Source organism: Phlebotomus papatasi, chromosome 3, assembly GCF_024763615.1.
Source record: "Phlebotomus papatasi isolate M1 chromosome 3, Ppap_2.1, whole genome shotgun sequence".
NCBI classification, from domain to species: Eukaryota; Metazoa; Arthropoda; class Insecta; order Diptera; family Psychodidae; genus Phlebotomus; species Phlebotomus papatasi.
Genome location: NC_077224.1, coordinates 21,728,358 through 21,749,965, shown reverse-complemented (window position 1 = coordinate 21,749,965; position 21,608 = coordinate 21,728,358). Strand labels below are relative to the sequence as shown.

Genomic DNA, 21,608 nt, shown 5'->3' with positions numbered 1-21,608 from the left:
CCTGATCGACTCGAATATATTTAATGCTCATTTTTAGCTTTTTGCTGACCACTTTTAATTTTTTTACTGACCTCTTTTTATTTTTTTACTGCTCATTTTTAATTTTTTGCTGGTCACTTTTTAATTTTCCACTGATCAATTCGAATATTTCTACTGATCAACTTTAATTTTTTATTGACTATTTTTTAAAATTTTTTACTGCTAATTTTTAATTTTTTGCTGCCAATTTTTTATTTTTACTTCTTATTTTTATTTTTTACTGATCAACTCGAATATTTCTACTGATCGATTCAAAGTTTTTAATGACAAAATTTAACTTTTCACTGACCAAATTTTACTTCTTACTCACAAAATTTTACTTTTTATGAAATCGCACCTTTTAGATCGGTAAAATTTCATAAAATCAAAATTCGTGTCCTTTCTTTCTTAAAAGATTTGCATAAGTCCGTCCCACTTTAACAGACTCCAAATTGGACTGAACTAAATTTAATTTTATGTGATGTTCAAAAGAAGAAGAAGAGTGCAAAAGAGTAGGACAGATATATGCTAAACTTTTAAGAAAAGGGTTTTTTCGTGTTTAAGGTGTTTAACCGTGCTATCACACTAGGATTTTTTCAATTTGTAAATTCAAATTAATTTTCAGATGAATTGTTCCTATGCGTTATTTTGCATTAAAAATCATTTGAATTGAATGATTTTCGCTTATTTATTGATATAAACTAATATTTGGTCCATCAAAACATGTTTAAATATGCTAAAATAGCATAAATGTGGTTGCTCAATTAAATTTAAATTCAGCAAAATTAAATGTTAAAATTGCTCATTAATTTCAATTTTATTGCTGTTAAACAAATAGCCTTTTGAACCAAATTGTTATTATTAAATTTATTCGCCCGAAAATTAATTATTATTTGTGGCCAAAAAAGTAAAATAAGTACAGTGATTAGTGATAAACTTGTACGGGAGTGAAGCTTTAGCATCGGGAGTAATTGTTGTGTCAGAAATCGCAGTTGGGATGACCTTCATATAGATTTTTAACAAGACTGTACGAGAGTCTGTTCATGAGCCCTCTTGCCAACAACCCTTTCTTCTGGTTTTGAGGATTCTTTTGCATAACAGATAAGTGACTTAAAAGACATTTTGAGTACTAGGGGGAAATGCTCTCCCTTCGAACGTTCATGCCTTCGAATAATGCGAATTTCTTTTGTTTTTCGTAAGAGATTTACAGTAGATTATCACGTAATTATCAACAATTGATGATAAGCCAACTAATATTTAATAGAAATCTGTAAGTATCTTGGGAAAACTAAAAGAAAATTCACATTATTCGAAGGCATGAACTTTCGAAGGGAGAGTACTTTCCCCTATCAGACATTTTCCGGAGTCATTCACAATCAAAAATCTCACGGTACTTATTTAGAATTGAGCAAATTTCTTGCAAAATGTGTCCTTGCCGTGAGAATTTTCAAGTAAATTCTAGAAATATTATAATGCTCAGATGGCTCAATTGAATTTTAAATTAAATTGTGAAAATACTAGTCTGATAGCACTTTAAGAGCCTTGACAGACCTGAGGATTAGCAGAGGGATGGCTCTAAGTCGCCTCTCGGCTTAAGTCGTAAGTGTGTCTAGGGCATAAAGCATTTTTTCGAAAGTTTTGAAAGGTTTTATCAAACATTTGTAGGATAGTTGCTGAGATTTTTTCACATCAGTCATATTTTTGGAAATATTGAAAATTAAGAAAATTTTTATATTGGTTTTGTATTATTCGCAAAATTTATAAGAAGAACTCAATTGATGCTAAAATATCTAATAAATTGTTTAACATTTTATATAATTCTCATGAAGCATATGCTTCATTATGAACCTAAAAAAATGACCCAAAGAGAAGATTTATGGAGAAGGATGACATCATAAAGTTGTAAAATTTAATCTTTATAAATTTTATGCAATCAGATGGTTCCAGTTGTAGTAATACCCTGTCTTTTAGCTCTGAACGTGCTTCAGGCATTAGGAAAAAAATGCCTGAGATGCCACGTGAGTGACTAGAGAGTTTGTGTTTTTGCTAAAGAGGTGGATCTAGATTCTAGAAAGAAAAAAAAAGTTGCCGGTGTGGAAAACCACTGTATTTGATTTTTGTGATGCTCTCCCTGAAAACAACAATATGAAAAATATTTTTCTTTGCCCAGAAATATCATTGGGACCAGAAACATTTCTCTGTCAATGACTCAATAATTCACAAAAATGTCTCAGAAGCATCACGTATGCTGAAAGAAGTGTTGGAAAATTGGAAAGGAAAAAAAAACAAGTTGTGTAACAGTTTTTCACGTTGTTTTCCACACACATTCACCATGTGCCTATTTTTAGGACATTTGGAGCACTTTGCAGATTTTTGACCTTAAAAACGCAGCTCAATTGTTGAAGGAAATTCCATCCCAACTAATTGACATGCTTTTGATCTTATGGGAGAGACATGGAAGATCTCATCACAAAGATGGACCACATCTTTTCCCAGCAATTTACTTTCTTGGGAGGGAAAGCACCAAGAGACATTGATTGAAAGTGAGCTGTAACTTGAGAGATTTTCCTATCCCATCGGCAAATCTCATTAAACATCCCTCCGTTTCAATCGAAGTTGTGCTAACGCAATTTCCTCAATTTGCTTGATGTGATCCGTGATGATTAAATTTCTAATGAACTGACAATTCAGGTAATGGAATAAGGAAAGTTCTTGAGGAAATATGGAAATTCCAACAAACAGATGAATTCAGAGAATCATTATACTTTCCAGGTTTCTAATTACTCTTAACGTTTGCAATTTTGAACTAGACTAATTAAACAAAAATTAGCTCTTAATTACATTTGATTCAATCCAGGCATCAAGTTTTTTGCAACTTTAACTCTTTCGTCTCTTTTGGGACTCTGAGAGTATCCAAAGCAGCATATGAATATTCTGTGAAAAACAGTGTTTTTTAATTATTCATAACTGATAAAAATCCGATTCTTGTGGATGATTACAAACTATAAGGATGTCCAAATGTAAGATATTTTTTGTAGGACCTCAATTAATTTCTGAGCTTAGATATTTTTGATTAAAAAAAGTTGAAATTGTCTTGCAGCATATGCTGCGGTCAGGAAAGAGTTAACTCTTTCCAATGCAAGTAAATGCAAGAAATACGAGAGATTGCTATCTAATTTCCACCTGATGAAGCATATGCTGCATGGAAACTTCCCGTACTAAAAGGCCAGTGATAAGCCCAGATAAACTTATGGTAGCGGAGATTCGCTACAGGAGACTTCGAAGAAATGCGTGCAACTCGAAATACTTTAAATTTCGATTGTGAATTGAATTTTAGGGGTAAGGAATCGCGTCTAATCACTGCAAATTCGTTTCATTCGAGTTCAGATGCTCGACGCGATTCTTTTGGGGTTTAACTCTTTCCTGACCGCAGCATATGCTGCAAGACAATTTCAACTTTTTTTAATCAAAAATATCTAAGCTCAGAAATTAATTGAGGTCCTACAAAAAATATCTTACATTTGGACATCCTATTAGTTTGTAATCATCCACAAGAATCGGATTTTTATTAGTTCTGAATAATTGAAAAACATTGTTTTTCACAGAATATTCATATGCTGCTTTGGGTACTCAGAGTCCCAAAAGAGACGAAAGAGTTAATGGAACTTTCATATTTATTTCAAGTATATTCTAACCACCCTCTTGAAAAACTGCAATTGTTTTTAATCAAATTTAGAAGAAATAGAAAATTTTAAATACTTAGTCTAATTTTAAATACTTAATAATAATTTAAATTAAATATTAAATAATTCAAGTATAATTTGAATGCCAAGATCAACAAAAAATTCTAATTCCTTTTTAATAATATCTAATTCCATTTTGCATTTGGAACTGCATTAAATCTTAATCTCTGTAAAAGGTAAAAAATAATAAATTTCTTATGATGAGCAGACGAAAGCGCGCTACCTTCGGCCGGCTCAATCTTCGGATAACTCAAAATTTTCTTTTTTCCTTATGGATTTCGCTCTGAGTTATTTTCTGAAAATTTGAGGCATTGGACTAGCTATTAAAATAAAATATTACAATCAATAGGCCAAACTAATTTAACTCTTTCGCGTCCCACTTTTATTCAGCATGATCAAATATAATAGTTCAGAGAGGAAAAAAAATTCCATTGCGTGAAAACTCGGAAAAACCCCGGGTCATATATGATCCTATTGTCCTCAAGGGAAGTGTACATACCATTTTCAAAATATATATCACGGGCTTTTTAAGAGTTTTTTTTTTGCTTGAAATTACTAATTTGGCCAAAACCATGGCAAACTGGATTGTCTTGATGAACACTGTACTCCTGGTGTTCAAGGAATCTTCCTGGTAATCCCTTGAACAGTCACTGTCACAATATTTTGAGTGGTATTTGGCAAAAATAAACTTAACCACATATTTATTCACACACAATACAATTGCACAATATGAAACGCTTGCAGAATACTATAAAATATTGCAAAATATGTTATAATTCATCAGACATAAGATGAAATGTCCAGGAGCAAGATGTCCCACCTGCATTTCACAAAGAAAAACAATGTCCCAACTACATTTCGCTGCAGGTTTGGGACGAAAACACTGTTACCCTTGGGGGCAATAGAGTCATATATGACCCGGATAATTCTACACGCTTTTCTGGAAAATTGAGAATAATTTATTATATCAAAATATGCAATATACAGTCTTTGGATATTCTATTCTGTGTTTCTAAAGAACTTTTTGCTGAAAAAAATAATTTAATAAAAAGAACTTTAAAAAAGAAAAGTCATTTCAAAAAGTTCGAAATTAGTGATTTTTGATCTCAAATATTTTCTTTTCCTGGAAATCTGGAGTCTTGAGAAAATTAGCCAAGAATCTTACATCCTTCTATTATGATGTCGTGCACAAACCGATAGATTTCAATTAATGTAAATAGTCAAAAAAATATTGTTTTTTTCCCGGGACATATATGACCCTAATGACGCGAAAGAGTTAAAACATAAATTAAAAAAAATGAATAGTTCGAAGCTTCAGTCGTCCGAAGATAGCGCCCTTTCCCATACATATTACGATAATTTTGATCATAACCTAATTTTGAATTTAAAGATTATCATCTCACTCTGTTTCAGATGTGCAAAGAGAATAAAGAAGATCACGAAAAAAGTAAAATAATAGCAAAGATAAGTAGAACACTTCTTCTTTTACCCATCTACTCCAGTGAAAAGAGTTCAAAATTCAAAATAAAATTCTGTTTTAAATTATCCCATTGTACCTTATGTAATTTTGAAAATTTAGGAGTTGCACGCACTAGTGTTTGATTTTTTCAGTAGGATCTTCTAAAAATAATTTTAAAAAACGTCTATTTAAGTATGATCAAGTTAGTTTACAATTTAAATTTTTACTGCTCTTTATTATTACTATCTTTCAATTTTCAGGAGGGAAATTCTGTAACGCTCTGGCAATGCCATATGACAAATTGGGTTCGAATTTTAGGAGGGCTTTTTCGAAAATGCGATTCTGTAGCCGTGACATTGGCATTTCAGCTCACGTGCCATTATTGTCAGAAGTTACATATTTGAGATTTCTGGAAATTCAAATGACAATGAATTTTGATAAATAAATCAACCAAGACGTACTGTATTTTCACAAAATCATCAATTAAAAGGATTTCATTAAAAATTCAATGAATTGCGTTTTAGAACTCATATGATATGACAAAAAAGAGCTCAAATGGTATTGTCAGGTTTCGAACTCACGCATGACAATGCCACGAAAATTACAGAATTCCCCTACAGAACTAATTAACGCTACAAAAGACATTTTCTTTTTGCATAAAAAATTTTCTAAATTTTCATTGTCACCCCAATCACCCGATTGTAACCCCATTGAAATTTTCTGTAATTTTCTCGACCAGATGGTTCGAGAGAAAGCTCCGACATCAGTTCCAAACTTGGTGGAAGCACTTCAGGATACTTCAGACATTTTGGAGAAATTGATCAACAGGTTGCCTCGAATCTGTGAGGCGCTTTTCAAAGTTAAAGGAGAATTCTTCAAGGAGAACTGAATTTGATGATTTTATTCATGTTTTTTAAATAAAATAATGAAGTAGGGGGAAGTAGGGCTACTTTGAGCTGTGGGACTAGATTGTTATACGACTTTTTCGCCTATTTCTAAATGAAGCTGGTTCTTACAATTATTTTATTTAGATCTACAATTATTTTGTCTGTTCAAATTGCATAATGTTTAAGTCCAGTTTCCATTAGAAATATGCGAAAAAATCGTATAACAATGTAGCCCCACAGCTCAAAGTAGCCCCACCTCCCCCTAAAAGCAATGAAATTTGCTACAATAATAAAAAGTAATTTGAAAAATAATAAAAAAAAAAAATATGAAAAAGTAGAATTTGGGCTCGAAATTTTAATATTCAAAGAAGAAACCCCTTTCAGAACTGATCACACTGAAAACCGACCACAATCTGCACCAAAAATATTCCCTCGGCATTATTTTCAGTTTTTCTGCGACTCTTAATAATATTTACTAATAGTATTTAGCTTATATTAAATGATTATTAAAAGATTAGATCAGTTTTAGAATGTGGGGGGCTACTTTTGCATTTTTGTCCAGAAAGCTCATTTTTGAATGAACTTCAAATTATAAATTTTTTAGTCCAGGTATTTTCTCATATTTTGTTTAAAACTGTTCTTAGGTTTATATATGAAACTATTTCAGTCGATAGAATTGGATATTACAGAGTTTTCCCGATCCAAACCAGGTGTATTTAAACTTACGTAGGGTGTATTTAATGTTTTGAACGGTAGTGTCACAATATATTTTGCTTTCCTAAATTTCTTATTCATTTTATGTTTTTTTTCAATTTCTGAGTTCTACAATGTCCAGAGAAAAAACCATCGCTTCTATGAAAAAGATGATGTGGAAAATGCCTTGGAAGAGTTCAGGAAGGTCAAATTGCTACGGGAATCTGCGCGTAAATTTGAGATGCTACTCTTCAGGTGTTTAGGACAAATTACACGGAAGATCTCAGGGATTGTGAGTCATATAAACGTATTAAACTAAATATTAAACTCGTTCCGTTTGACGTTTTAAAACTTTCCATCCGTTGCTTCACAAAAGGTGGTCAGAAAAAAGGTGGCCGATCTTTCACTCAAAGTGGCCGGAATACTATCCAAAGCGGTGCCCATAGGGGGAACTGGGGCAGTAGTAAACTGGGGTAGTTGTAAACACTGAGATTTTTTTCATTAATTTTAAGACTCCAGAGGATAAAACCCATAAGCATTCATAGATACCATGGGGATGTATGTCCACAGATGAATTGGTCAATAAAATCCTAATACTTTAAAAATAAAAATCATTTTTCCCGAAAATGTTGATATTTCAATTATTTTGGTCATTTGGATTTCCACCTGGAAATTTAAAACTGTGTAAAATAATCGAAATGTAGCAATACCAGTTCTTTCCTACATCTTTTAGGATTATATAATATATATGCATTTACTAGAGAAATTGAGATTCTCATTATTTTAAAAGAATTAATAATTGGTCAGAAAACAGCATTTGGGGTAGATGTAAACAGGCAATTTCAATTTCACAAAATGAGTAGGTAAAAGAGCGGGAAATTGACCTTCATGCGAAATATCTATAATTCATAGATTACGAAAAAAATTGGTGGCGCTGTGTTCAATAAAAAGTCACATGATGTCAAAATATGGGGAAAATCCATTGAAAAATGTCTTTGACTTGCATGCTTTTAGTTTTTTGCTATTTTAATTATTCTTTGTAAAAAGTGTCATGATTTTTTGAAAAATATACAGTCTTTATATCTCTCTTAAGTAATTAAAATAATCGAAAGTGGTGCAAAGTTAATGTCAAGGGTGGAAAAAAGGGTGTTTACATCCTCCCCAGAAAGTGTTTACTTCTACCCCAGGTATTTTGTCAAAAGAGAAAAATGCACAGTGACACAAATTTTATTTTTATGGAAAACTCAATTGTTTTCCAGCATCCGCATTACCTTCGATGTATTGCCTATACCCAAGGGTAAAACATTACCTAAGAAAGATTTTCCAAAAAATTACGGTGTCTTTGGAAAATCACCTCAAATTCGCATCTATCGAAAATGGTTACATGTGCCCCAGTCTCCCCTATATTTTTTTTAATTTCTCAATATTTTAGGAAGTGATTTAAAGAAAACAAAGACGATAAACTAGTATTCAAGGTTCCACACAACCCTCCCGAAAAGGAAGTAACAGAAAATATCAATATGAATTAAAATTATTGCATTTCAAACTTAGGAATTCGGTTCTTATATGCAACTATGCCGAAATTTAGCACACTTACCCTACGTTTTCAACTTTTGTTCAATTTCTTCCTTTATTTTCGGCACGGCGGCAAATAAATTTAGTTTAACTACAAGAACAATGGCAGAATCTTCTCTAGAAATCGTAATTCCTTCTCGAAATTTTCGAGATTTTGCGTGATTTTTAAGTTTGATCGGTCTAATCATAAAAAATTATAGAATTGATGATTATTTTCTTTGGTCAATATAATTTTAAAAAAAAATCTTAGTTATCCTAAACTCCTTTACGTAAAGCCTGGAAATATGCACCAAAGACTCAATTTACATGATTTTTCAGTTCACATAACTTTATTTTACGAAAATTTCTGGCATTAATGCCTATATGCCTATAAATGATCAAAAATACAGAAATATAATGAATTTTAAAATGAAAGTAAATTTCAGGTAATAATTTTCAGAGAAAAGTGTGAAAGTGTGCTATTTAAATTGTCAACACGAATTATACCTAAACTCATAAAATGATAAAAAAAAACATGATTCTAACAGACACAAATATTAAATAATTATCATTTTTATTTATAATAGGCATTATATTTTCTAAAAAATTAATTTTCTAAATCAAAATAGGAAAATCGCTGAAGGTGTGCTATTTATCTTGCCGCCATTGTAAACCTTCCGGTAATTTCTTCAAATCCCTTTATAAGCCACGCCCACTTTTTAAATTAATCCCGCCCAAATCCCTCAATTTTATCTGTTATATATCTTTTTCTACGGTAAAAGTTAGTATTATTAATATTTTTAGGCTTTCAGTGTTAAATATTTCTTACCTTTTAAAATGTTTTTGCAAATTCCAACCTGTATATTTTCTAGTTCACCCTGTAAAATTGCCAAGTTGACGTCACAGCATCCACAGAATTGTCACGCAGGCTGTCCCCTTCTCTGTCCTCTCAAATTGTGTCGCATACGATGATTTATTTATTTTTAAATGTCTGCTGACGCAAATTAGTTACCAATTTTTTGATTATTGTGGCAATTTTATAAATCTTACATAAACGCCGCTCGAGACGCGCCTTATTTATCTTAGTGCGACGCCAAAGATCTCTTCCCTCAATGGCCCATTCAATCCAGAAACAAACTCCTCTGCAATTTGCTTATTTTTCTTTATTTCTTCAAGTATCTCCCTCTCTTCTGGCATCGCTCTAAATCTACTTTAGGTCAGTTTTAATACGATTATATCTCATCTCATTTTTCACTATAACTACCATTTTTTTTTGTATAATTATTTTCTTAAGAGTACGAATCGTTAAAATCTTATATGCCAATTTTTTTTTGTATTTTACTCAAATACATCTTTAATAAGTAAAATTCTTTCTCGTTATCATATAGTTTTACTATAAAAAATATAATATAATATTTCTAAATATCTCAAGGAATCTTCTCGTGCTGTTTTCCCCTTTATTTTTCCTAGAATTCCCGGCCTGAAGGGACTTTTTTTTTAAAGATCTCACTGGAGAATCACAGAAATTCCTCAAGAAAGCACTTTTTTAAGTTCTCTTTTTTTTGCATCTTTTTATTGTCTGAACTTTGTTTCTTATTTTTTTTAGAGTAAAAAATGCCTTTTAAAGAAAAACTTCTACATACTTCCGAGGAAATTGCTAAATAATTTTTTTTATGGAGAAGAAAACTCTTGAAATCTACACTTGAAGCACCCAAAAACAATTTTTTTCTGTACAAATATTATCTTAACAATTTTTCTTCTCTTCTTAAAACAATTTTATTTTTTATTAAAGAAAATCCCTCAATAAAATTCTCATAAAACTTATTTTCTATTATACTTTTGTTAATTTTCTCCACGATCCGTGGGAATCGCTTGGGGTAAAAAAAAAATAAAAATTACAATTAAAATTAAATGTTTCTAAAAGTTAAAATATTATCCTTAAATAAAACCATACAAATTGTTTTTCCTCAATTTTCGAGAAAACTTAAGGGGGTTGTGTTGGATGTTAAATTATTTGTACAATATTGAAGCGAGGAGGAGGTTTACAGCATTTTTTTTCATTTTGTTTAAGACGATCAGTACGTGGATAATTTTGTGATTTTTGTTTTTGCTGCAGAAAAATTGTAATGTCTCTTCTGGCACACAAATTCAGAAAAAAATCACAAAATAAAATGCATCCGGGACGATTGATGAAGTTTCGATGTAAATCTCCCGGAAGATTTGGGAGGATGAAACACATGCAGGAAGATCTGCTGCAATAATACGCCTGAAAATCCCAAACGAATCATTTAGCATCTTATTTTTTTATTCTTCTATTCCTACTTTTAAAAAAAAGCAAAAAGGTCAATCTCTCAATGTCTCTACTTTTAATCAGAAAATAATTAAAAATATTGATTAAAAATCATTTTAAATTTAAATGGCTTCAGCACATCTTTTTGATCAAAACATTTCATGAAATCAAAATTCACAGCCCTTTCTTATACGTTTGAATATATCTATTTCATTCTTTCGCATTTACAGTTTGATTGAGCTAAATTGAATTTATTCTGAAGTTTAAAAGAAGAAGAAGAGTGCGAAAGAATTAGATAGGCATATGCAAAGCGTGAATGTAAAATTCGCCCTCTACCGGAATTCTGTAACGGTATGACAATGTCATATGACAAATTTTCAACAGAGTATGAATTCTGAGATGCGTGAGTTTGTCACGTGAGAAACTCACGGTTTTTAGATCGTTTCCTGTAAGCGTTTGGTTAAACTTTCGCAAAAAATGTCACATGAAACACTTACATCATCTAAGAATTCACATGAAAGTTGTGACGAAAGCTTGACAAAATGCTTACTAAAGGTGATCTCAGAGCCGTGAATTTCTCACGTGAAAAACTCACCATCTCAAAATACATACAGTAGACTCTCTCAAATTCGGGCATTTGGGACCGAAATGTCACCCGAATTATAGAGAAATTCGGGCGTCAAATTATTTGAAATGCAACGGTTTTTTGTTTATCTGAGCACTCATATTAAATTTAGATTCTCATACTTATTGTGAATTGCATTAAAACTTCTTAATAATACAAAATCACATCATAACTAAGTCAAACCGTGGTAAATTTGGGCATATTTGCTTCATTTGATAATTATAGTACAACGTGGAAACTTTTTGTAACTGATATGAATCTGATTTTCGATCAACTTTTCCGAATTTATGATATAAAAATTTTTAAATGTCATATGACATTGTCATTTCGATACAGACTCCCCCTCCCGAATCTTAAAGAAAATGCTTCATTAGTGCAATATTCTAAAAGATACAGACAATTCTAACTAAATTTTAAGTGTCATTAAATACCGAAAAGATATTTGTAAAATCTTTATTTTTGCCTTTATTTCTTAATTTTTATTTTTATTCGCAAAATATAGCCCAAAATCAATAATACGATATACGTTTAAATTATTTTCTAAACCTTGTGAAAGATTCAAACATTGTTCTCACAATTTATTGATTAATTAATTGATTTGATTTATTGTGTTGTCTGAATTTACAATCTTACTCATTACATTTTTTTTATACTTTTTGTTCATTTTAAGTTAAAGAAAGTGGTAATTTCATTGCCTTTCAACTTTCCGAAATTTAGGGAAAGATAGGCATAGTTCGTACGCGTGATCCTTCTAACCTGTGAATTTTCTGTTTGTTTACAATGAGTTATTTCCATATTTTTTTAGCCATAAAATGGTTAAACTACCCTCCTTTGCGGCCATCGCCGTCTTATCTTCAATTCCAACCTCCAAAGGGAGGTTGCAAAGTTAAATGTACAGTGCTGTCTCTCTATATGCACACTCTCTATATGCACAGCTTTTGTGTCAGTTGCATTCAAAATCAATTTGTTTACATTTTGACAAAGTGATAAAGAAAATTATTTTCTTGGTAACTAATTTTTCTTGTTTTTAATTTTCTTAATTTTATTTTTTCTGTCTCATATTATATTTAAAATACCGCGGGAAATTCTAGAACAATAAAAAAAATGATAATTTATTAAAAAAAAGAAAAAAACCGTTGGGAATTTCAAAAAAAGTTGTGCATATTCAGAGAGAGAACTGTCAAAAAAAGTATCCAAACTGTGCATATAGCGAGACAGCACTGTATCGCTCAAATTCACTTCCAGGATAGGGGAAAGTGCCCATGCTTTACACGGTCCCAAGCTTTAAAATGACTAAATTTTCCCTATGTTTTTCAATTAATATCACTCATCGCACCCATATTTTTAATGGGAGTGACCGGAAATGATATGGCGGACGCAGCAGCGAGACGGGGAGTGTGTGCACCGGTGGTCCAAGAGGAAATGTTGAGAACGGAGGATTGGTTCGCAACTGCTAGATGGGAGTGCATAGCTCAGTGGAGGATGGCATGGCATACGGGCGAACTGGGTAGATACTGCCATTCAATTTTGCCAAATTGTAGTATACAAACTTTGTTTAAGGGAATGGGAAATCTGAACAGGGAAACCATTGTAATTATAAGCAGAATAATTTCGAACCACAACGGTCTGAGAGCACACTTGAATAGGATTTCTATAACCGAGGACCCATTATGCGCCGTATGTATTGAATACGAGGACATTGATCATGTCCTCTTCAAGTGCTCTCGTTTCGAGATTGGTAGAGAGGAGCTTGTTGACTCGTGCAGCGCTGTATCCCCTAACCTCTATGTTAGAGACATATTAGCGCTGTGTCTAGAGAACAAGCTAGCTGGACCTCTAAAATTAATTGCAAAATTTGTAAAGAGATATAGGATAAGTTTATAAAATTTATGGTAGTCTGTCTATTGACACTCATAGTAGTGGATTTTAAGTGTGTTGTAGTCCGTTTCTGTTATTTATTGATTATTTATTTATTTTTTAAGTTATTGACAGTTTGATCCTTTTTAGGTTTTTTATTGGACAGGATTTTGGTCAAAATAGGCCTATGGCCTAAGACCTGAGCAAAGGGATTTAAGGGGGGGGGGGATAAAAAAAACCCATATTTTAAAAACTAGGGGAAATTGTCTTGTTTTTAAAATATATCGCGAAGTCACAGTTATTCAGGAACATTGGAAAAATTTAGTCATTACGAAACTTGCAAACATAGGCACTTTCCCCTACTACTTTAAATTGGTTAATTTGTGCCTCAATAAAAGATGTATCCGAATTAGTTTCTACCCTGTCTAATCCACTCAAAACAAATTTATTTTTTACTTTGCCTTCGTGTCTTGGAACTCCCACACGAAGTGACTAGAGACTGGATAAAAGTAAATCTATACGCCCCTCTTAGATCCCCTTAACCCTTTTACAAGTGGGAACCTAAACCATTTAGCAGTATATTGTTTATTACAAAAAACAATTGGTGTAAATTTCAGCAAGATTCGTCACTCGGTTGCAGAGCAAGTGAATAGCCTAGCAAGGAATAAAATTATGTACAATTGCAATTAACATTTAACAATTAGGTTATATTTAGCAATTAGTTTTGAGAAGACGGCGAAACTTTTTCTCGGATTTTCGCAGACCATGGAATTTTTCGCAAATTTTCGCAGACCATGGAATTTTTCGCAAATTTTCGCAGACCGCGGAATTTTTCACGGATCGCGTAATTTCTTGCGGATATTATTACTACTTTTATTCACAATAATAGGGTCATCCCTTTTACAATTTTCACGGTCCTCGGAATTTTTCGCGTACTTTTGCGGACCGCGGAAGTTTTTGCGGATTTTTGGGGAACCGCGAAATTTTTCTCGATTTTCGCAGACCGTCAAGTTTTTCGGAGATTTTCGCAGACCGCGGAATTTTTCGCGAATTTTATAATTATTATTACTACTACTTTTATTCACGATAATAGGGTTATCTCTTTTACAATTTTCACGGTTCGCGGAATTTTTCGCGGATTTTTTCAGGATTTTTCTAGAACCGTTAAATTTTTCACGGATTTTTGTAGACCCTGGAATTTTTCGCAGATTTTCGCGGACCGCGGATTTTATTATTACTACTTTTATTCACAATAATATGGTCATCCCTTTTACAATTTTCACGGTCCGCGGAATTTTTCGCGGATTTTCACGGACTCCGGATTTTTTTGTGGATTTTTCTGGAATCGTGAAATTTTTCGCGCATTTTTACAGACCGTGGAATTTTTCGCAGATTTTCTGATACCGCGAAATTTCTCGTGGATTTTCGCAGACCTTTGATTTTTTCGCGGATTTTCGAGGATCCGAGATATCCGACTTTATTTTCAGATATTTTTGTGCATTTCTCTTACAATTTTCTTCATTTTCAAATGAAGCTTGGCATATCTTAAGCCTAAAGAAGACTTCAAATTGATGACGAGTGTGAAGGCTCTATCTCTCATAGTTTCCGAGATATTCGACTTTAAAATTTTACATGTATTTTTGAGCATTTTTGACAATCGAATTTGCATGTATTCTAATTTGCAACAACCTCGAGTTGCACGTATTTCGAGGTTGCCTGTAATGAATCTCATCTACCATAAGCTTATCTAGACTTCGAGTTTGCCCCCAATCCGAATTTGCAGTGAAAAGGTTACTCTTTCTTCGAACGTTCATACCTTGGAATAATATGAATTTTCTTTTAATTTTCCCTAAGAGACTTAAACATTTCTATCAAATATTAGTTAGCTAATCATCAATTATTGATAATTACGTAATAATTATGTGTAAGTCTCTTAGGAAAAATAAGAGAATTGAGAATTTCACATTATTCTAAGGCGTGAACGTTCGAAGGGAACGTACTTTCCCCTATCACTGGCTTTTTTTTGCTGTAGTCAATTTTATCCTTTGACCAGAAAAAAAATTGAAAATTGACCAAGAGAAAAAGTGCAAACCATGCTTACATTCCCCTAAAGTTCTTTTATTTCCAAAAAGCCAAAATTGAAATGACTGCTAGATATCGTCACGTTACACTTCACTAAAATTTTCATGAAGCATGCTTCATGAAAAAATATTCTAGAAGCCAAAAAAAAACTTAATTAAAAAAAATTAAAAACTGAATTAATTAGAAAATCATTTGAAAACACCTTTTTAGCAAAGATTTATCAAAAAAAAAATCAGAAAATCAATTTGTAAATAAGATTTTGTGCCTTTTCTGTAGAGCTTAAAGCTCTGAATATTTGGAAAGAATTCTATCAATTTTTATCTGCTATTTTTTTTAATGAAGTAAATTATTCGTAAATTCTAAATTAGGGTAAATTATGCTAATTCAAAACCTGCTCCAAATGGAAATTTTTCGCCACTCCAAATGGAAACGTCATTGTTTTCATGATAAATACAGTACTAAATTACTATATTTATACATTTTCTTTACCACAGTTTCATTATTTAGTTAATTTTGCTCCAAATAAAGCGAAAATCCATTCATATTCACAAATTTTAATTTTTAATTTCTCAGAAAAATTAAAAGTGTACCTTTTCACCATTGAATTTTTCATAGGTCAAACATGTTTTCCAATGAAAAACACAATGAGCCCGATCACAAGTAGATTTTGATTCTCCAATAGTGTCTTGCATAAAAGGTAAATGGAAGTTTATTTGCACAAAAAGTCGTTGAAGTTCGAAGAATTCAAATTCAATTTCGAATTTTCATACTAAATTTTCGAACATGGTGGGGAAAATTTATCAAATATCACACTAAAAAGCTGGCAAAAGAGTTGTGATTGTGGAGTGATTAAATACTGGGGCGAGAACAGTAAACGTCGTTGTTCTGTTTTTTCCTCACAACAATGTGAAGACCGTCACATTTTGACACTTGAGCACTTCGAAATTCGAACGGGATGTAACTTAGCCACTTTGCGGAATTATCAAAAGTAAGAAAATCTCTTTTTTGGATCTTCAAATAGATTTTCGAATTTTTCAAGATCTACTTCTGTACGGAAAGAATAAGACGACTGTTGTTTATTCGTTTCGTTTAACATTTATGTCATATTTCTGGCTAATTTTAGTTAAATTATGTGCTAATCTTTATTGTTAACGGTACGTGAAGTTTTCAAATGAAATAATTACCTATTTCGTGAACAAAAAGGGTTTTTCTGAAGTGTCTGCAAATGCTTCAATAGGAAACCCCGGAAATATGATTTTTTTTTTGGAGGGATTTTCTTATTGTTTTAAATGGGAAAGGAGAATAAACTAGGACTAAGAACAAATCCTGCACTCAAGAACAAATCAACAAAGTTTTGGAAGCCTTTCGTCGCGGTTTCACTTACACTGTTTGTCTCCAATTAGAAACATTCCTTGTCTCCATTTAGATTAATTTGTTTCCAATTGCAGCATTTTGCACTAAAGTATTTTTCCTGTATTTTAGGAGTTTTCAAATTATATCTAAAGAATTTTCAGTGAACTGTAACATTCTAGAAGAGTCAAGGAGTAAATTTATGTAATTCTCTTCGGAAAAAATATGAACTTAACCCATTCAGTCAATGTACCAGAAATACTTGAGACAGAATGTTCATATTTTGGAATTAGTTTCCTACAGATTATTAGATGTATTTTTTGAAATGAAATAAATTTTATCTATTATGGGGGCGCGGGGAGCCGCTATCAAACACACGTCTTAACGGTCACTGAATTTAAATTCTGTGCACTAATTCATTACAAACTCTATTGCTTTAGATAGTGTAACTACCCAAGAAAACAAATTGGCAACCAGAATTCATATCAGGAAAGAGGAAAGATGCCAATTTCAATAAATTCGACGGGGTGTCGAATTTTTCGTCCACCATTTTGAGCAAAAATTTTGCATGACCTTCCGCGAAGCGAGAAAACAATAACAAAATGTATTTTCATCTCTGTCGGACTATTTTTCCCAAGTAATTGAAGAACTAAAGTTACTAAAAATCCATTCCCGATAGCAATTCGAGTATCAGTTGCCCAGGAATATATTATCTAAAATCACTCAATTTGCGTATGATGTATAATACCATGGTAAGGAATGGGTTAATGTGTTGAATCTTCTATCAAAGTTAAAGTGTTTGGAAATGGTTTTGAATTAGGACATTTACAATAAATAGTAGAGCCCAATTTTAAGATTGAGAGACTTCCTTAAATTGCTTTTAGTAAATAAATTAGAGATAAATTGAACTTACCTGTTTACTATACGAAGAACTGATGATCAGGCTTTTTGATGCTACTGAAATCCTCCTCGAGTTTGCAAAGTGTCTTCTTCACGCGCAACGCCGTCAGCCTGACAGCCGGATTGGGATGCCAGCATTCTTGCATAATCTTCGCCAGGACACTGAGGATCTCCTCATCCTGCCAACGAGCTGGCACCGGTGGCCTGATGGCCTTTACACAAACCACCGCGTGCATATCCTCGAAACTGGGATCATTTGGCACAACATCATGATAGGGCAGGGCATAGTCTTCGCAGGTGGTATTCTTAGTGCCTTTAATGGTGGTAATGCACCTCCTGGCCATCTCCCAGAACACCAATCCCACACTGTACATATCGGCCATTTTGAATGCCTCAAATTGGGCCGAATTGAGCGTTTGATTGAGCACTTCCGGAGCCATATACCGCCTCGTTCCCACCCTCGTATTCTTGGCAATGCAAATCTCATCCAATTCACTGTTGTACATCACAGCCAGACCAAAATCAGCTATTGCGCACTGCCCATTCCTCTTCACCAGGATATTCTTACTCTTGATATCCCGATGGGCAATTGCTGGCTTCCCTGGCGTTCCCAGGATATGCGTATGCAAATGTGCAATTCCCGATGCCAGTGACAATGCCAAATTTCTCACCATTTCCGTATTTAGCACCTTCCTCTGCAGAAAATCATGCAAACTCCCCATTTCATGATAGTCCGTTATCAGGAGCATCTGTGTCCAACTACCCGTTCCCTTGATATCAGCCGCAATAAATCCCAAAATATTCTCATGACGCATCAAAACTGTCTGATAAATTTCCGTTTCACGGAACCACGATGCTTCTTCCGTGGTAAAAAATACCTTCACCGCCACCCTCTCATCCCTCCATTTGGCCAACCACACCTCCCCATACCTCCCCTTGCCCACACTGTGCAACATCTGCACCTGTTTGGCAATTGTCCGTTGCACCAACAACGGCAATCCACTTCCTGATCCCGAACTCTGATCCACCACCAAATCCGAAATATGCGGAGAAATCTGATTGCCATAGGAAGATTCCACCAGGCAATGCTTCTTCCTCCTTCTGTCCCTCCTTCTGTGCAGCACACACAGAGCCAACAACAAAATGGCCAGCAAAAGGACAATAAATGACCCAATCAAGATGGCAATTGTGTACACAGGAATTTGCGTGCCACTTGGCACATCAATGGGCGGTTCTGTGGTCCTTGGTGTATCTTCAGGAATGAGATCTCTATTGCAGAAATCCTCATCGTCACAACACAGAATATTTGTGCCATGCAAGTGAGCAGCAGTTGCAACTTTGCACTGCAAGTCCGCAAAGAGACACAAGAAAAAAAAAGAAAAGAAAGTCCATCTTTGGTCAAAATGTTTTGATGGCGAATTTAACGCTATTTTAGGAAATGTTGCATATAAGACGGTGAAGCAATTAAATTTTACCAATAACATTTTAATTAACAGATAATTGGATTTTTGTTTTATAAAGGTGCAATTGACATTCATTCTCTCATGATAGAGACATCCTTACTTTCAACGCAGAAATCATTTAAGATTGATTAATTAATCAGGCGCTATCAAATGGTAAATTTTATCAATATTTTATTAAACTCCCTCAAGATTTTATCTATCTTTTTATTTATTTTATTAAATATACTTTCAGAAACAATAAAATTTTCACAAAATATTGGCAGAAATTAATACAAATGTGAATTATAAAAACAAGAGAAAAAAGTGATTTATATAGCTTTTGAATCTAAGAAATCATCAGAAAAAAAGGGGTGACAAAAGCGTTCTAGGTTTTGCAAAGTGCTCGAACTCGTGACGTTATACCTCAAAAGTACCTTCGCACCATTTATCGTTTACCTGTTCACAACCAATTCAAATATTTTTAAACTGATCGTCCATTAGTTTATGAAAAATAAAAAAAATCCGTTTTCGGATAAAAAGTAGTTATCGGTTATAAATCTGTTTATTATCAGTTCATAACCGCTTGGAACCGGTTAAACAATGTCAGGAATTCCAAGACCTTTCCAATGGGTTCAAGCAGGGTAAAGCCCAAAATAGACACAGGGATCGACTTATGGCCTAGACACACTTACGACTAAAGTCCAAAGACGACTAAGCTCGTTCATAGTCCAGTCACTTCCTGACATACTACAAACGAGGCATTTCACAGATATCCACAAAACATAACTTTCGTGGATTTTTATGCATATATTTCTACTAAAATGCACTAATACTTCTCTGAAAATAAAACTATTTGTAAATTCATGTCTTAGTTCACGTTCAATAATTATTGTTAATTAGAATTATTTGTGAGGTGGAAGCTAACTTACGACTTAAGCCAATTTCCGCGATTCTAGTGAATAATTTTTATTGTTATAAGTGAATTGTCAAGTAAAATTACAAAGTTTCATTTTCAAAGGAGTACTAGTGCATTTCAGTAGAAATATCTGCAGAAAACCCACGAAAGTTATCTTTTGTGAGTAAAGTCCAAAATAGACACAGGGATCGGCTTAGGGATCAGCCCGAAAAATGAGGATTGGTGTCGATACACTCACGGATCAGCCCAAAATTTCGGATCAGGGAGGATCAGGCTGATCTTCTAAATTCATGAGGTCTAGTGAAATTACGGGGATTATGCGACATCAGCGCCAGTGCTGAAAATAAAAATCTTCACTTTGGGGGTTTTTGGGTGCTTTTCGAAATGTCAATTGGGTGAAAAAACATGGAGAGTAATGACACCTAATATCGCAAAATCTTAAAATGTATTAAGATTGGAGCAATGGGAAGGTCAGAGTGCTCCTTTCTGTACGAAAAATCCATTGATATTGCACTGAAGAAGTCTTTCAGCAATCAAAGTGTGGAGATTTAATAGAAATTTACGCTGAAAACGCTAATCCTTGATCCTAAATCCTCAGTGTATGATTGTTTGGGCTGATCCTTTACCGACAAATTTTTCGAGCTGAGTATTCTCGAGGATCAGCCTGTGTCTATTTTCGGCATAACGCGCAGAGACCAGCCGACTTTTAGTACCTTTTACTCTATAAAATTATTTATTAAAATGGAGAGTAAAAGTTCAATTTGGAATTAATAAGTGGTTCTTATGAACTGAACTTGGCGTTTTATTAATTAATCAATAATGTTTTGATTTCAAGCGTGTCGAAGAAAAATTCTCCCCAACGCTTGGCATGAAGTTAGCCACGGTAGCCTTTGGATTTCATTTTTTCCTTTGGTGTCTTTTAAAAAGAATTTAATCAGCTTTCTTTTGGTGAAATTCTTGATAAAAAAAATTGATTTTTGACTGTGTAATTGCAAAAAGATGGAGAGCATTCAAAGATTAAAAGTTGACAATAATCTCAAAAATCCAAATACGAGTTATGCTGAACTGTCCGAAAGGAACTGAATTGTTAACTGTATGGAAAATTACAATTCGATTTAAGGAATTCAAGGACAAGAGTGTTGGTCGGAAGGCACGAGGAAGTCACCAAAAGCCCGGAATTGAGGACAACAGGATGGAAAAGCTTTTTGATAGATCTTTCCATGCGTGATGTTGGAAAAATGATGGTTATACTTTGGAGCTTTGTTTTAGTTTGATAACCTACAAAGCCCAGGATGCTCCCCATCGGACCGAGAAACAGCGTCAAATGCTAAAAAAAATGGTCGCGGAGACCCCACGATCATCTTCTCAAAGAATTTCAACGCTGTGGGAAAGATGTCCACTAATTCTGTGGAAAATTTATTTTTCTTAAAATAAATTGGTTATAAAAGTTGTCATTTATGACAATCTTTAATGAGGAAATATCTTAAACATTTTATTCTAGAAAAAAGAATTTTATAGAGAATATCTTGACAAATAAACCGAAAGAGTTTTCCTCTGTATTTTCAAAATCCCATTACTAATTAAAACTTATTAAACTTAAGTTTAGAAAATTTGAATTGAGGAAAAAACAACATTTGCAAAAATATTTTTAAAAAAAAGGAAGATAATCCTAACCGGCTTATGTAGGTGAGATTCTTAACGTGAGCTAACTCGGAGTGCATGCAAATTCGATTTAGAGCTGAAATTGTGAGTCGCCATTCAGTTATCTTGAATCAAATTCGTGAAATTATAC

At 33.2% G+C, this 21,608-nt stretch overlaps 1 protein-coding gene across 2 annotated transcripts in view; it reads right to left on the bottom strand.

Moving 5' to 3' along the window:
• Window positions 1-9,497: 9,497 nt before the first annotated feature.
• Window positions 9,498-21,608, bottom strand: part of LOC129808238 (bone morphogenetic protein receptor type-1B) — a 46,978-nt gene continuing 34,867 nt past the window's right edge. For both annotated transcript variants that reach the window (XM_055858058.1, XM_055858059.1), the window contains exons 3-4: window positions 17,472-18,801; window positions 9,498-10,620 (exon numbers count right to left, since the gene is read on the bottom strand). In XM_055858058.1, the coding sequence (XP_055714033.1) occupies window positions 17,479-18,801 (1,323 nt within the window). In that variant the 3' untranslated portion in view covers window positions 9,498-10,620; window positions 17,472-17,478. The remainder of the gene's footprint in view (window positions 10,621-17,471; window positions 18,802-21,608) is intronic.